General features: G+C 40.0%; 1 protein-coding gene across 3 annotated transcripts in view; it reads right to left on the bottom strand.

Annotated features, from left to right (window-relative positions):
• Nucleotides 1-16,802, bottom strand: part of SMOC1 (SPARC related modular calcium binding 1) — a 131,395-nt gene that overhangs the window by 64,301 nt on the left and 50,292 nt on the right. For all 3 annotated transcript variants that reach the window (XM_063398710.1, XM_063398709.1, XM_063398707.1), the window contains exons 3-5: nucleotides 16,477-16,589; nucleotides 6,352-6,451; nucleotides 3,774-3,821 (exon numbers count right to left, since the gene is read on the bottom strand). In XM_063398710.1, coding sequence (XP_063254780.1) covers nucleotides 3,774-3,821; nucleotides 6,352-6,451; nucleotides 16,477-16,589 — 261 coding nt within the window. The remainder of the gene's footprint in view (nucleotides 1-3,773; nucleotides 3,822-6,351; nucleotides 6,452-16,476; nucleotides 16,590-16,802) is intronic.

Here is a 16,802-nt window from a genome sequence, read left to right on the forward strand (position 1 = left end):
TCCCCACTTCAATATATTTTCTCTTCACTCACTTTTAATTCACGGTGTTTCTAGTTTTAAGAAGGAAGACCAAGTGATTTTACAGAGATAAGCAGTTACATGGCTTTTTTTTACATCCTTCTGATTCTTAACCAGACTACTTCTAAAACCTTCCTGGTGACTAAAAGACACTACTCCCAATTGCAATATGCTAAATCTGAGCTAAAGCCCCAACACTCCCCAGATAAGGAAAATAAAACTTTATTTTGTTTCATGTTTCTTCTTTTGTCTCTAAGTATGGCACAATTTCCCTTTGGCTGGAAAAGAATGTTCTGCATTCTTTAGCCAGGGAAGAAATCCAGTAAAGTTGGCTCCAAGGATGCCTTTCACTGCTTCTTAAAACATTAACAACATCCTAGTGGGAGAGACTGGGGAGCTCCAGACCTCTAGAGGACAGCATGCATTTCCAGGTTTCTCAGGACCTTCAAACTAAGTAGCAACTGGAGCAAATTAATGCAGGAACCTCCTTATGAGAAAGCACTGTACAAACAGCAACAGAAATCTGCAGGTTCTGGATATCCTAATCTCACAGAAGAGTAATTACATTCCTTGGCAAAGTTCTGGAAACTTGTTCTTCACTTGTGGGACAAATTCAGCATAAAAAGGACAGTGATAAGTGTCTGAGCTGCAAAGTCACAAAGCAAGCATGCCCTGGAGGGCCTGGGTTTCCATTCCACCTCATGCAAACATGCCTCCATCTCCTCAGGCCCAGGTCTGTTCTGCCTTCCTGCAACTGAAGGCTTCTCAGACACAGAACAAATCAATATGGCCTATTTTAAAGTTTTACGTTTGATGCCAATTTAATTTGATTTAAATTACCTTATGGGGCAAATTGCATGACTAACTGGCATTGCATCATACAACAATAACAGCAATGTAAATATGGATAACCAGAGCACGGAATTCAAAAATAAGAAGTATCTCTTGCCAGCATGCTTGCTTGTTCTCTGCAGAAAGATCTACAGAACCACTTCTGAAACTACATGCCAAGCCACATGAACATAAAGCCATTTTGTTTTCTTCTCATCAGTAGTGACAGAGCCTGTGAGCGGAATCATGTATTACCTCACATCTTCTGGTATTCCAACATAACTACTGAGCCCCAGAAATTAGAGCTAAACAGGAAGGAAAAGAGGGCAAAAGATCTGGAGAAAGATTTATTACCAATAACCAGTCTTTTTCCCCTTCCAACATCAATTTTCCTCTTCTAAAGGAGAGCTAATATGCTAGTGAAGTCTTCATTTATTACCCAGCAGCATAAGCCTACCCATCTACACTGTTGCTAAGGCAGAGCAGCCTCCACCCTTTTGCCCTGAAGACTTGAAAGGTACGAAGTTTATTAGTTCATATTTTAAATTCCTGTATAAATGAGAAAAAAATAAATCCCTTTTGAGAGTCTTAGGTATTCTTTGTCTTCCTCAGAGTACCTATTCTGTGCCAGATATGCTCTTTGACTATAAAACCTCACTCAGGGATGGAGAGAGGGAGGAGTCTGCTGTGCAATGGGAAAATTCCAAAAGCTCCCAAATCAGATGGCAGTTGCCCAAAGAGATGTCAGAAGCTTCCAGGCTGTGCCTCTACAACAGAAAGTCATCAACGAACCAAGTTCATGCTGGACCTCTCCTCATCCTGCCCTTTTTGTCACCTTGCAAAGGGCAGTCTTTGCAACAAGTGTCTGAACACCCAGCTAGAATAGATGGTTCTGTGCATGCTGGCTTGTCATCAGTCTTCAGAGGAGCCACACCTGCAGTAATCACTTCGCTTCAAGAAAGGCAGACTGTTCCTGATTTCAGCTTCCTTCCAACAGGACCTCATACTGGAATTTTGAATCAAGGTAACTTAAGGCAAGAAAAAACACTGACAAGAAGGACAAATTCATTTTTAGACTAGTCATTTTCATTCATAGATGAAAAAGTGATGCTATGTCCATCAAATTTTAAACCAAATTATTACAGCTTCTAAATTTTGATTTTAAAATACTCCTTAAATAGCTGCTCATAAGCATTTTCCTAACATGATGGAATAGGGCCAGACTTGCTTCTGTGTGGGTTTCTAGCAGATATGAACAGATTCAAAACTGCAGGAGGAAAAGTCTACATGACTGCTTGAAGCATGCTGGCCCAAAGGGAAACATTTCCCCTTTGACAGCTACTGCACAGGACGTTTCCACAGCCACATGAACAAGCATACCATCCTTGAAACAGGATGCCACAGGCAGCACCAAGGAGAATCAATTTCTATTACAAATTTTAAATTAATTCATACCATTTACAGTTTTCTTTTTGCATGTTCCAACCTCTGAGTTAATAAAGGGAGTGAAGAAGAAAAAACAAATTCAGATGTTTTCCTCTTTTTGCTCCTGTTTCTCATGAAATCCAATGTCAGCTGCTTTCAATTCTAGAACAGACCAGGACTACCCAGGTAAGAAGCCTACAAATAACTCCAAAATAATGCAGATTTCAAGAGCTATTTGATTTGCTTGTACTTCAGGCTAGACTGGCAATGAGTGCATTAACAGAATTATAACCATGTGTTCAGGTGCCAATTACACATTAATGCATAATTACATGTTTAAAGAGACATATCCTTACCTAAAATAAGAAACAGGCTTCAGCATTCAGTCTCAGCTAAGTAGTTTTCCTTGCATATTTCTTCTCCTTATCTTTTCTGAAGCTATTAAATACAAGCAATAGGCAAGAGAGCAGATATGCTCAAAATACATCTCTACTCTGAACAGCGCAATCAAATCCATATTAAGTGCTTTCAGGACCTGATTGACATTCCCAGCATGGAAGATGTCCCTCAAATTAAAGCACTGGCATCAAAGTCAGTGTTTTCCTTGGTTTTGAAGTGTCAGGAATAACTGGTTTAGAGAGTTAGCACTAAAAATCTTGCTTTGGTTATCAAAACAGGAATTTCTCCAAGGAAAGAGCATTCATCCTCACCAGCAGAAGAGAGGATGCATTCAGCAGTTTTCCTGGAGTACAGAGGCAAACTCAAAAGTTGACTCAGCTGGGGCTAGAGGGGAAAAAGGCTGAAAATTAAGGTGTGGAAAAGGCCTAAAGACATATTTGACAGCTCCTCAATGTATACTTCAGTGGTCAACCCTTCCAAAATCATTTCAGTGATTGCAAACCAGAGGACACAGGGAAAAACCATGAATACTCACAGGAGAACAATGACCCATTTAATGCCTTGCTCAGGAAAGGAAAGGCCTGAAGACAGGAGTGTAAAGAGGAAGAATCCGTGCCTGTGAGGTTTACAAGCATGGCTAAGTTTAATCCAGCACTGCTCCAGCTGGCCAGAGGGTTTTATGCACTGTTAAAAACCTTTCAATGCATACAAAGCCACAACCATGACATTGGTACTACTGTTTGCTGGAGAACAAATCATACTGACATCCTTCCTAATCTCTAGGGATTTTACTGAGAAATGTTCAGTATGTTACATCAAGGTGAACAGGCAGAGGTTATTCTGGATCAGCCACTCCTTAGGGAAGCTCAGCTTCCTTGTACTTCAACTCAGCTGAGAAGCACAGAGCAGAGCACACCCTTATCTACTCTCCAGGGAGCAGAACAGTCATCTTATTCCTCCTCCTGATGGGGAGCTCTAGTGGCACATCCACCTCTGCACCCTGGAGCTGGTTAGGAACCCATGTTCTGAGCTATCTTAAGGCACTTGGCTAGGCAGCTGCTATTACAAAAGAAGCTGGAGAAGCACAGGACTCCACTCACCTTTCCTTCCCGAATTACCCTGGCTTGATGGTTTATCAGTTACAGAACCTAAAGGGGAGAAAAAAAAGAAGAAAAAAAGACTTGCATTTAGATGCTGCACGAACACACAGAGCATGATGTCACATTAATACAGTCAATATCTCAACCCATAAAGCATCTATTTTACTTGTCAACAGCTCCAGAGAGCCTGCAGCTTCAACCAATGTGAAAAGTATAAGGAAATTTTATGCATTAAGACATTAAATTGGGATAAGGGTAAACATGAAATCTTTAGTGGCTGGATCTAGTGATTTGAAAGACCTCAACAGAGCATCATGCTAGTAAGAAACCTGGAATAAATCCAATGGCAAGAAGTAAAGATCAGTAAGAATCACTTCTTTCATTTGCAAATGTCAGGAAGAGCAAATCAAAAGCAGATGAGGAGAGTGTGCAGGGAATGCAAGCACAGTATTCTAGAGGAAAGGGATTAAGTGGGACAATTTGCAGAAAGTGGATTTCAACCAACCTCTGAACATCCCCAGCTGTTTGAAATGGGACACTGAATAAGATCAAGCATGTAGTTGAACAGAACATATCTTGGGTTGTTTACTATAACTTAGATCTTCACATAGTATGTATGATTCTACACTTGCACTCTGCTTTAGTGCTTCATCACAGTTTTCTACTGAAACTTGAACAGGTAATAAAAGCTTTTCAAATAAATCCATTACCAAAGTGTATAAAAATCTATGACAAGCTTTTTTTTTTTTTCCTATTTTTGTTGGAGTTGTTTGCTTGTTTGTTTTTAGGGTTTTGTTTTTTGTTTGGTTTTGATTTTTTTGTTTTGTTGGGTTGTTTTTGTTTTGTTTTGCTTTGTTTTAATAGTTTTATTCAGGAAACTGATTCTTCCATGTACCATTAAACAATTCCAGTGATTACTGAACATTCAGGAAACACAGATCAAAACTCAGCTTTAAAGAAGGCAGCTCTGACAGGCCCAAGAATCTGATCAAGACAAACTCTGAAGGTAAACTATTGCCTGGATGCTTTCACTTGCAGATCAGTTCATCACAGATCTACTGCTGAATTACAAGTAGCAAGCACAAACCCAGTATCTGTCATCATATGTCTAACATCTGTGTCCCACAGTACAACATGTCTTTACTTCTCTGCAACAGAATTTTATTAACAGTACAAGACTAACTGAGCAGATCAGTAAAAGTCTAAAACATGCCCTACCAAAATGATACACTGGAAATGGTGTCATAAATTCACATTCTAAAGTGTTATGCCAAATTATTGTAGGTTTGCATCTTACACTAAAATAGGGTATTAATATTTTTTTCTTTCCACATGTCTGTGAAAACCCAAGCATCTGCTCAAGGTACACTGGCTCACTGGTTCTCACACAGCTCTCCCACTCAACTCAAACCCTTATGCAAGTCACTTATGTTTGCTTATTACCACAGAACACTCTACAGCCAAGATGACACCAGATAAGGTGAGAAAAGTTCAGAATCCCAAAGGTTTGACTGCTGTCATGCTCCAATCTAAAGGGCAAATGCTGCAAGGTGTGAGAGGAGAACTATATTAAAACCCCCTGAGATGCAGATTGGAGAGCATGAAGTCAGACACAGCAGCAGTGTTTATGTGGCATCATTGAACATGTTAGAAACACACTCCCATGGTTACTGCCTTTTCTCTCTTCTTTAATCTTTTAGGGGGGAGAGATGAAAGTTAGAAGGGCAGCACAATTCTAGTGTTGCCCTTCAATTCTCCCCAAGGGACAGAACAGCTTCCCAACCCTGCCTGTGTTTACTGTGGTGTTGTCACAGCAGCACGAAGCTCACAGCTTACAAAGCTAGACCACTATTGGATCAGGGCCATGTGAAAATCTAGAGCCCAGTCTCACTCCACTTGAGCCACGGACTACCATATTGCATGGTGCAGAGAAGAAAGAAAAACAACACTACTCTGTTTTAAAGAAACTCGTGGAATTGTTCTCAAGCTGCTGGGTGACAAAGTAATGTCAGGCTGAGTGCCCAGAAACACATCACAATAAACATGAGTAACAGCCTGGGCTGGACCTCCCTCTTGTGAGCTGTGGTGCAAGCCCAGTGCTGCCCACCCCATGACACAACACAGGGATCCTAAACGAAGCAACATGGTCAAAAGACCCAAATTCATTATAATGGCAGGACCCAGAAACTGACAGTTTTGCACAGAACCACCTTTATGAATTAACTGAAATCACTCTGCACAAAAAATTACTCCGTGTCCCAAAAACCATTTCTTTAAAATATGGCTCCTGGAAAAAAGTTATCCCATCTGTTCAGCAAATCTTTGGTGTTGATGTACACAGCAACACTGACTCTTGCCTTGGCTGCCACAGGTTGTCACCTTAGTGTTTTTTCTTACTGAGCCTTGCAGAAGTGTCTGTATCCACCACTGCAGGGTGGACATGCCAGAGTCCTAAGTGCAGTGTTAAGTAGGGTAAACTGGCCAAGTCACCTGAAAAGATTAGGCTCTCTCAAAAGGATGCATTCACCCCAACCCTCTTTGGTTATAAAGTTAGTAACTGAAGCCACCCCCACAGTACCTGAACATACAGGAGTTTTGTTCTGTACAGAAGAGCCGCTAATAGGCTTGCCATCAGGTGTCACACACCAGCAGTATCCAGTGTAGGTATGGCACTGCACCTGTTTAATAAAACAAAGAGCAGGCATTTCATTTCTCACTATCACCAACCACTTTATTATAATTCAGCATCTTACTGGAACTCCCAACCCAGAGGTATCACAAACACATGCTACAGGGCAATGAGACTTTACAGAAGACTACCTTTGATATCATTATCTTTTTTCCCTTACCTTCCCCCACCTAAAGAAAGGTGATTTCTCCTACTCCAACTCTTGTAGCTGAAATTCAGGAGGCAAAAGAAGTTACAAGTAATAATCTGAGAGCACTTTAGTTGGGGGATGCAGCAGTTGTGTCTCAGCTCATTCCACCCTCTGTTACATCCCACTTACTGTTTACTATTAAAAACTTGTCCTGTTGCATCCCAGCTGGGTTATGGAAAGACCACCCTATCCCAAATTCCATAATCACTGCTGGAGAGCAGCATCTGTAGCATTCCAAAAGCATTTTTTTTCAGTAACGTGGCTGGAAAAACACAACACTGACTTGGTCAACAAACCTTCTCCAGATAGATTTAAACCCTATTCTGTTACTACGTCAAACTACACAGCAGGAGCAAGATCCAACATGCTTGCTCTTCATATACTGACATGGACTTAAGAACATTTGATGAAGGTTCTAGTGAGTCAAAAGGTACACAGTGTAAAATTCATTTTGATTGACTTTAAAGCTCTACTTCTGAACTGAACATCTAAAGCTGCCCAGTTCCTTCCTTCACCACAGCAAGATACCAGAATTACTAATTCAGATACAGAACCTCTCAAGTAAGAATAGATAAGCCTCATCTAGCAGACTGATCTTAGCAACATCTATAGAGATATTAATTCAGGAGCACTAAAGTTTCATTCAGCCTAACAAAACTAATGACAGCCTTTGCCTCAGCTTTCAGAGTAACCAGGAAGTGGATGAAATTCAGAATGCCTTTGTCATCTTTCAGATAAAAGTAAACTATCATTGTACAGGCATCTGTGTAAATACTAACAGGTTCCAAAAATCTTTCTAACAAGCATACTTTCAGCTGTATTTAAATGTGCACATCAGTACCTTGAAATGGTATAGAAGTGCATTCTATTACTATAAACTAGAGATGGCTCCTTCAATATATTTCTGAAAAAAAAACCATGAAATGAGACCATTTCAGAAACTGCCTTTTTATTTTACTTGTAAAATGAATTCTGTCCATTCTCTCTTTTCCCAAACAAGTTCATTGAAACAAATTTCCAATTCCAGTCCTCTTCACACAGAAGAGAAGAGCGATGGGGTGTTTGTGCTGGTCCCCTCATTAGGGATCCTTCCTAGCAAAACCAGTCATTCCCTCACTGACAGCTGGCTTCAATGCCCTAAGGTAGCAAAGTTTGTTCAGAGACTTAATGACAGTTTTTTAAAAGGCTTTGAATATCACATAAAACATGATCTAAGAGCAATTATAACACAGTATGTCGTGTTTATCTTGCGTTTTACTTGTTTATCTTGGGTTTTACTAAAGTGCAAATCAATCATTTTGCCTCAAGCATTTACTTTTAGTAGCCAAAACCAACAGTAATCTCATGTACCTATGTTACTGCAGTCACTGTCACTGCTATTTGCAGTTTCATTTTTCTTCTCTCAATATATCACAATACCGATTGCAAATTACTCAAAAGTATGACTATAATAAGCAATAATCAAGTTAGAAAATGTTTGTTATTGCTCAATGTCATCAGCTGAACAGTCAAAACAAATGTGATGGAACTGCTCGCTTTTGTGCTTAGAGTTTATCTTTGCTGATCACACACACACAAGAGTGCATTCCCAACAGCACAAGAAGCTGTCTTTACATCTAAGCATTAATTGTAAAAATCCTACCAAGGGATAGAGCTAAATGCCAGGATAGGGTCTCAAACTTGTAGGGCAAGACCATTCCATGTTAGATTATATAAAAAAATGCAGTGTACCTATCATTTAAAAAACTCAAGTATCAGTCACTTGATAGTCCATTAGTCAAGCCTTCAGAAAAATAGCAAAGTATATGGCAGAGGAGTTAAAAAAAAATGTATTGACACAAATTCAGGACAGATACATTAACTACGAGTATGTTGTGTAACTCACTTCAGTGGAGAACTACAAATTACATACACTCATTTATGCAAACCAAGTACATTACATCCATAAAAAAGTGAAGTAATTTTGTAAATAATTAGGCTAAGAAATGCTAGTCTTCCTTGGATTGGTATCCCATGACCTCTTCTTCCCTCATGTTGCCATTAAAAAAAGGAAAAAATTGCCATTAAAAAAAAAAAAAAAAAAAAAAAAAAAAAAAAAAAAAAAAAAAAAAAAAAAAAAAATCTGAGACTGACAGCACTCAGCACTTTCCCAACTACAACCACATGTTTTACCGCAGCACCAAAGGACTTCCCTTCTACAGATAACAACTGCAAGTAAATCTCAGCCATTACCCTAAAGGCCAGACAGCTACCCATGAAGAATAGGCACTTCAGGAATCTCAAGAATCAGTGCAGTTGTTTTTCCTGGATATCTTCACATTGAGACATGCTGCCTTTCACCATGATATCTGACCAGGTCCCAGTACACTTTAGGGTCATAACAACAGTGGCCTACAGCCTAGAGATTGCAGCTTAAAGGCTGGGAGGGAAGGTATACTCTTCATCACTTGCATAGACTGGTATGACACTGAAAAAAGTGCAAAAGCAATAGGTGATCCAGTACCCTTTCTAAGTACTGTGTGTAAGCAAACATAAAATGTCAACTATTTCAGAGCACCTACGGTAATGAATATCCAAAATGTGGGAGTTAACATTAAAAATTTCCATTTATCTTATGTTTGAGCTTTTATTTCTAAATAAAATTTCAAATATCAACCCAAAATTCAACCTGTCTCTTCCTACTCCCAAAGTAGTGAAATGTTTAAACACTTACCATCAGAAGAGTAAGTAAACAAGCATGACAGATGTTTACTGCAGAGATCTAATCTTCAGTTATTGTGTTAATTTTGACTCTATCAAAACACGTTACAAAATGTGACTTTTTTGGCTCTCAGTCTTCTAAAGCTAAGGACTGAGGCAGAGGAAATACAATTTTATATACGTAATAGACTTCATTGTTAACCAAACTGCAGCTACAGAATGCCTGTTACTGCTGGAAAGGCTCATGACAGAATTTGGTATCTCAGATTAACATCCACCTGTCCAACACCTGAACATCATAAGTTACATAATAGGAAATCAGACACATAAAACCTGTAAATCATTTGAGATTTTCAACAGATTCCCCATTAACATCTACATTTTAAAAAAAATCCAATTGCATTTTAAAGCACTGCAAGCAGCCAAATCCCTGATCATGCAGAAGGACACTGTTCCTATTTTTCATGGAGAGATAGGACATCTTACCTGTGGCTCCACTGAAGGATGAAAAGCACAAGGGACAAACCCAAGAAAAATTGCTCCATATCACCACTCCCCAAATTAAAAGTGTAGCAGCAGCTTCTCTATTCCACCCTGCCATTACAACGTGTGAAACCGAACAGCAGCCAATATACTGGCCATATGATTAAATACCTGCTCTCATAAAATTCCTTACATTATGTAAACATTAACAGAGTAGTCACTGGGCAATGACTCTGCCTCTTACACTCCTCAGGGGAAGCCATTCTTTGGGTTTCTTCAGTATCTCACAAGCAATGCCAGAACCAGATTCCCAAGTAAAGCTTCTAAAGTAAAGCTTATAAACAAACAAGCAGCACCCCATTACAACTAATTGATAAATGAGGATCAAGAGGATGTTGCTCAAATAGAAACTGGAAGTGAAAGAAATTGTATACTCATATGACAGAGAGAACAGAGGCAAAGCAGCAATTCTGTGATGGCTGAAAACAGTTTCCATGAAATTACAGAAACAGGTAGTTTGTTGTAAGAGGCCTGAAAGCACCTTGGACAAAAGCCCTGTGCTGACCACAGGAACAGCAACACTCAGACTAGCCCCTCACTGCTGTTCAGATGAAAAGTTTAGCAACACATTTCTATTTCATCACAGATAAAACAACCATTTCCTGGCTCCTTCCACAATGGAGGGCAGAGATGAGAAGGGAAGAACATTCAATCTGTATTGAAAGCTACACTTCTATGAGAAAAGAAAAAAACCCATCCAGTTTTTGAATGGCACTGCTGAGACTACGGGCAGGCAGCAGAGCTAATGACTGCACTCACAGCACCAGGCAATGCTCCAAATCCTGGTTGCATCCAGGTGCTCCTTATAAACACTATAAAAACAGTTAAATAAATAGCTCCAAGCCAGCAGGTCATCTAGTCTGGCCCAGGGAGCAGTAGCCAGTGTGACACAGCAATTCTTTAATCAAGTCTTTCCTTTGTTCAAGCCATTGAGGCTCAGCTAGAAAGTCCCCTGGATCCAAGCTAGTGGTACACAACTGGCACACTGGTCTGATGGCCATTTATCTTAATTCTTCACGGTGATGCCTCTGTTCTGGTTCACATGTCTTGCTGTAATGCTTAGACCCTGCATCTTGTCATACTTTTTGCTACATTAGGAGTCAGCTGATTATTGTCAGAAGCCTGCCTTACCTTTATAGGCAATTTTAAGGGAGCTATGAATCCGTCTGCATCTTGTGTTTAAGCCTATTTGAGACTGCAGCCCCTTAAACAATTTTTGTCACTTTTTCTGTTCTCCACTCATATTTAATTCTTCACAAATGGTGTTGTGCAAATATTCCCACCAGGGCTTTATGCAGCACCCACCTCCCTCAAGTCTATGCACCACTCAAGAAACGCTTGCTCCACAGGAATTTCATTATTCATATAACCAGGGAAAGAAATCATCTGAAGTAAAAGAATCTTAGTCATTCTTCATCAAGGGCATTCCTATCACACACACTGACACATATATTATATTTAGTTCAGGAAAAGGGTCCCCAAGAGAGGCTTCCTGCTTCTGCCACAGAATGTGACACTTTGAAGCTAAGAATGACCTTACATTGTCACTTTCCTTAAGTATGTCTCACTTTAAGAACCTGTTCCTTTGCTATATCTGGTATTTCTTTGAAGAAATGCCATAAATAACCAAAGTTCTTACCTCCTCACCCACTCATGGTTTATCTTTAGCACAACGTACAAATGAGAAACACAATGAAAGCCACAGGAAATAGCAAATCTGGAGAGCAGTACTCACAGAAAGCTGCAGCTACCGTCTTTTACAGAAGGGATGTCTTTTATAAAAAAAAAAAAAGCCAGAACTACCTACCATTTAAAAGTCAGATGCTTTATAAAGAGTGTTTTCAATCTAGCAAGATAGACTGTGTTCTTCTGAAAGGAAAGGTGAATTCATTGAGAACTTAGTATTGGTGGAATCTGAGCACTGAATAATGGAATAACAGAGAGCATCCAGGGAACAAAGGACATGTCTACACAGTACCTTGCTGCACCGTGACAAGTGAGTTTGTAATTCTGCCCAGCATCATGCTACACTAGCCAATACAGAGGAGCAGACTTGGATCATGAAGTCACACTGAAGGCTGAAAGGGCTCCCACATCCTTACAAAAGGGCTGTTCATGGAACTTGGGAGAAAACAGAACTTTAGATGTGCATTAGCATAGTGTGGAGTGAAACTGCTGGTATGGACATAACATAGATCACTCTTTCCAAGAAGACTTATATGACAAGATGTGGAAATGCTCTGGAAGCTATCTGATAATGCTGAACTGCTCTGACAGTTAGCCCCTCACTGATCCTGTCATAAGACCACAGGTTTGACTGATGCACTCCCTTTAAGAGAAATCTCACTGCTGCATCTTAACTGCACCAGGAACCAGATTTTAAGAACCCTAAATTCAAGCTCTCCAAGGAGATTTGCCCTCAGGCATTTGTATGCAGACTTGTGAGGAAAAGAAACCGCAACTAGACAGTGGAAGGTGGCAGCAAATAGCAAGACATACCACAAAGTTCCACAAAACTACCCCCCCAAGGCAGGATTAACATTATTCATGTTCATATTAATCTGTCTGAAACAGATCCCATTTAAAATCTCAGCAACCTTTTCTGAAAAACTACTTGGGGGGAAACTACGAAGAATGCAAGTCTCTCTCAGCCCATGGCAACAAGCCCAATGGCACTAGGCAGCAAAAGAAAGTGTGCAGATTACCCACTAGAGTCTGTTGTTTATGAAGAACAGATCACAGCAGGTTAAGTGCTGCATGGAAAAGGAATGGTATTTATGGAAAATACAGCATAACAGCAAAATGGCAAAAGTCTTGGGAACAGAAACTGGTTTTGGTCATGTTCAATTCTGCACAACAGTATGTGACCTCAGTTTTCTACAATTAATCAAATTACTTGTATCTAACAAACATTCTTATGTTGTGAATAACTCAAATTTTATCTGCCTGCTTATATTACTGTGGGCTAAGTGTAGAGAGATTTTGTTATAGGAAATAATATTCCCCACACAGACTGAAATATAAAGACATAGCAATTCCAGAGGAGTTAATCAGGTCTGTTTCCCCATTTACAGTCACCCCATCATGCCTGCAGTGGCACCACTTCATGCTGCAAATTCATGTCACATTTTTAGATGCTTAAGTAGCACTAAAAGGGAATTTGATAAGATCTTTGCAATACACATACTCAACAATAAGGGAAGCAGCACACATGTTGCATCAAAATAGTTGTGACAACCAGTGGATTGACAAGTTCCAGCTCTCTTGATGCAGTACACTAACTCCATTATACCTAGTCATGCACAGAAAACTGGAAAACTGATCAGCTGAGCAACAGAATTGGTGGCAACGCTGCTTTCGGTCTAAATTTTACAGACAATGAAAACCAGGCAGATCATACAAGTTTTAAGACATGCATGATGTCTCTCTACGAAAGCATTTAAATGCAAGCCAAACTAAGGCCTTTGCCTTTAGGCCCTTCTCCCTTTAACGCTTGTTGCCACATCTAACTGTGGTAGGTCCAACCCTGCAGGGAAGCAGGAGGAAGTCAGGTGAGCGTGGTGTTCCTCCTGTGGTCGCTGCCCGTGCGGCTGCTCCCACTCACAGAGCAGCGGAGTGTTCTCATCAACACCCTCCAGCCCCATCCAATCTGCAGTGGATCCAGCCCCAAATTCAGTATTGAACTGGGTACAACTCCAGGGGCTGGAAAGGGCAAGCTTGAGCTGCTTTCAGAGGAACAGCACAGTGTTTACCCAGAGTGATTGCAGCTTAGTTTCTAACAAGGTAATTATGATGAACTACAAAAGCAACAGTTCAAGCTAGTTAAGGCCGAGCAGGTTCTCTGAACATAGTTACTACTACCAAATTCTCCCACATCTGTACTGCTCTTGTTCTTCAGTCCTACAAAAATTCCAAGAATTTCCAACAATTAATTAATTAGTTAAATTAAAAATTAGACTCTTCTGAAGTCTGATAGCAAGGACAACGATGTGGGCCTGAGCACCTACTGTGTTCAGTAAGCTCAACAAGATGACCTGAAAGCAAGTCACCTACATCTTGAATGAGTGCTGTAACAATTCAGACATTTGATATGCTAAATTTATGCATGCATCTTTGTTTCCTCTCTGATCAGAACTTTTCTTCTACATAAAATTCCCTTTCAGTAACAGTTACACAGAAAGGGAAAAGTTGTTGAAAACATCTCCCTAGCCAACTTTATATACAGAATATATACCCTGAAACATGTGCATCTGCTTACTCTTGTTGGGATGGGGATTCCATGTTGAAGAGCATAATGGGTATTTTTCCTAGAAACTTCTTTGAGAGATGCTGTTCTGTTGTAGATTCCCCAAATGAGATTTTGGAGTCTGGATGGAGCAACGCTCTGGGTATTGAACCAGACTAAACTAACAACAGTCCAGAGCTGACTTCGGCAAGGCCTCAGGGGCTTCACAAGAACACAGCCTCTCTGTAAAGCAGAACTCAGAAGCATCAATTCTCTGTACAAAAGATGCAGTATTAAAATTACCTCCACCAGTTGAGATCTATTCATGAGTTACTGGAAGCAAAACTGTTTGGATTGTTCACTAAAATTCTAGGTTTTATACATCTTTTTTAAAATCAAAATTTAATTCATTTTTACCAGAAGCTAAAGGAAATATTTGTCTCAAAGGCAGATTGAAACTAGTTAGCTTTCTTGGACATTATTTTTTCACTTAAGTCTTACACAGGGACAATTACCTTAAATGCTGCAATATAACTGATGAAGCTGGTTCATGAGGTATGTGGAACACAGGGTATTTTTATGAACCAAAGAATTACATGAATTTCAGTTAATTCCAGATACAAAGAGATCAGAGGCTTCTTTCATCATGCCATGTAAAACAAAAGCACTTCAGTGTTCACAGATAGAACCAAATGGAGGAAGAATGTCGAATATCACTTGGCTGCCAACTGACACCACACAATTTTTGTAAGCAGTTTCATGCTGCCCCTCAACTGGCAACCAACACTGGCTAAGGAATGTGCCAAAGAAAAGTCCAGCAACTTCTCAACAATCCAGACACTGGTACCAACCTTCAAAATAAACCTGTCTGAAACAAAGCTTTATCAACTATGCTATCAGTCGAGCTTATAAGGATAAAAATTTCACCTTCTTTCCTCTCCAAGAGGTTGATGGACAGGTGATAAACATTTCAAAGTTGGCTTTCCTTATCCCTTTTTTTCTTGAACAAAGAAGTTTAACATGGAACACTTTGTTCCATGTTGGCCCACTATGCTAGCTTTTATAAGCATCAGCCTGCAGTGCCAACACAATCTGAGAAGCTCTACACAAAATCAAATTTCAACAATTGAAAGTGCAGTTAAACTGCAAGAAACTGCAGCCATCTTCCCTTATCCCAACCTTCCTATAGTGGTCCACACAATACAGAAATATAATGCTGCTCTAAAGAAGCATGCAAATTTTGCAGGATGTATACAACTTTTTCCACTTCATCAACAAAAAACAAACAAACAAACAAAAAACCCAAACCAAACAAAAACCCTCCCACACACCAGATAATGGAAGGGTAAGGCTGAGGAGGGGAATAAAATTTTTGGTGGGTTATCACAAAAAAAAAAATCTTTCCTCTCCTATTCCCCCAGGCATCACAAAATGTTTGAACCATATCCAAAGTGCTCTGCCTTTCTCATCTTTTTTAAGCTAATATTGATTCTGTTTTGGAATTTCTTTTACCTTCAGTAGACCTTGGAAACAACCAATGTATCCTACAATTTCTCTGAGAAAGAAGGTATCTAGAGCAGTATTAGATGTATGGAAGGTTAGGCAAAAAACATACTGTGTTTTACCTAAATCCACAAAGTAGAGGTCACAAGGTTGCAGGTTTTTGGCTTCTTAGATGCATGCAAAACTGAGCAGACAGCATGAAAGTGTGTCAGGAAATTGTGCATGAACCATTTTCAACAGCCAGTTCAGTCAGCACTAGGACATTACTCAATATGCTAGTGGTAACAGAACCAGGTATCACTCTTCATTTCTACCCTGCTTTGGCAAACTTCAGCAACAGAACAGTGGAGAATCAAAACTCCAAACAGAGCAGTTCCACCTTCCCTCTGCCAGTCCTCCAAATCACTACAGGACAGAGTACAAGAAGTACCTTGCAGAAGGAACAGGCTGAATAGACTGCTTTTTTTCCTGGGATAAATGAAACAGAGGTAATAGCAGAATCAGCTGCATTCACCCTGCTCTGTGTAAGCCACAGCTCTCTTTACAGCTCCTCCTCATGGAACAGTTGACCTCCCCTGCAACTGTTTTTCTTTTTATGCAATGCTGAAGATTAATGCCATTTGTTTCTGTACTACAGTGGAGCTGGATGCAATTGCATATCTGTATGTCTTTTAAGGTATTGTGACTGAATCAAATTTTCCATCTGGTTAAAGAAATTCCCAGCTTTCAAATTTTTATCCAAGTAACTGAATCCAAGTGTGCACCCACTCTATCATCACTTGGCTCATGCCTTAACACTGAACCTCCCACAGACACCTGAAGCCTGGCTGAATGAAGCAAACAGAAATTTTACCTGCATGAATGACCCATCCTCATTGCACTCTGGGATGAAGACTGCCTCCTGGGGCTTCTTTGCCTGTTCCAGTGCTTGAGCTCTCTCTAATCGACATTTGCTTTGGCCAGCATCTACAACGAGAAAAGCAAAATTCACTTACATTGCAATTTGGCCTCTCCAAAAGCTAGCAGATGACCCATGCAGCTGCAAGGGAAAAACCCCCAAAACAAATTAAAACCCCCCAAAACAAATAAATATAAAGCATAAAAGACCATTACCCACACATTGACAAGGTAGATATGGAGTTACCACTCATGGTCCTAAAGACAAATATGAACCTAGAA

The sequence above is a fragment of the Prinia subflava genome, chromosome 5, assembly GCF_021018805.1.
Source record: "Prinia subflava isolate CZ2003 ecotype Zambia chromosome 5, Cam_Psub_1.2, whole genome shotgun sequence".
Classification (NCBI taxonomy): domain Eukaryota; kingdom Metazoa; phylum Chordata; class Aves; order Passeriformes; family Cisticolidae; genus Prinia; species Prinia subflava.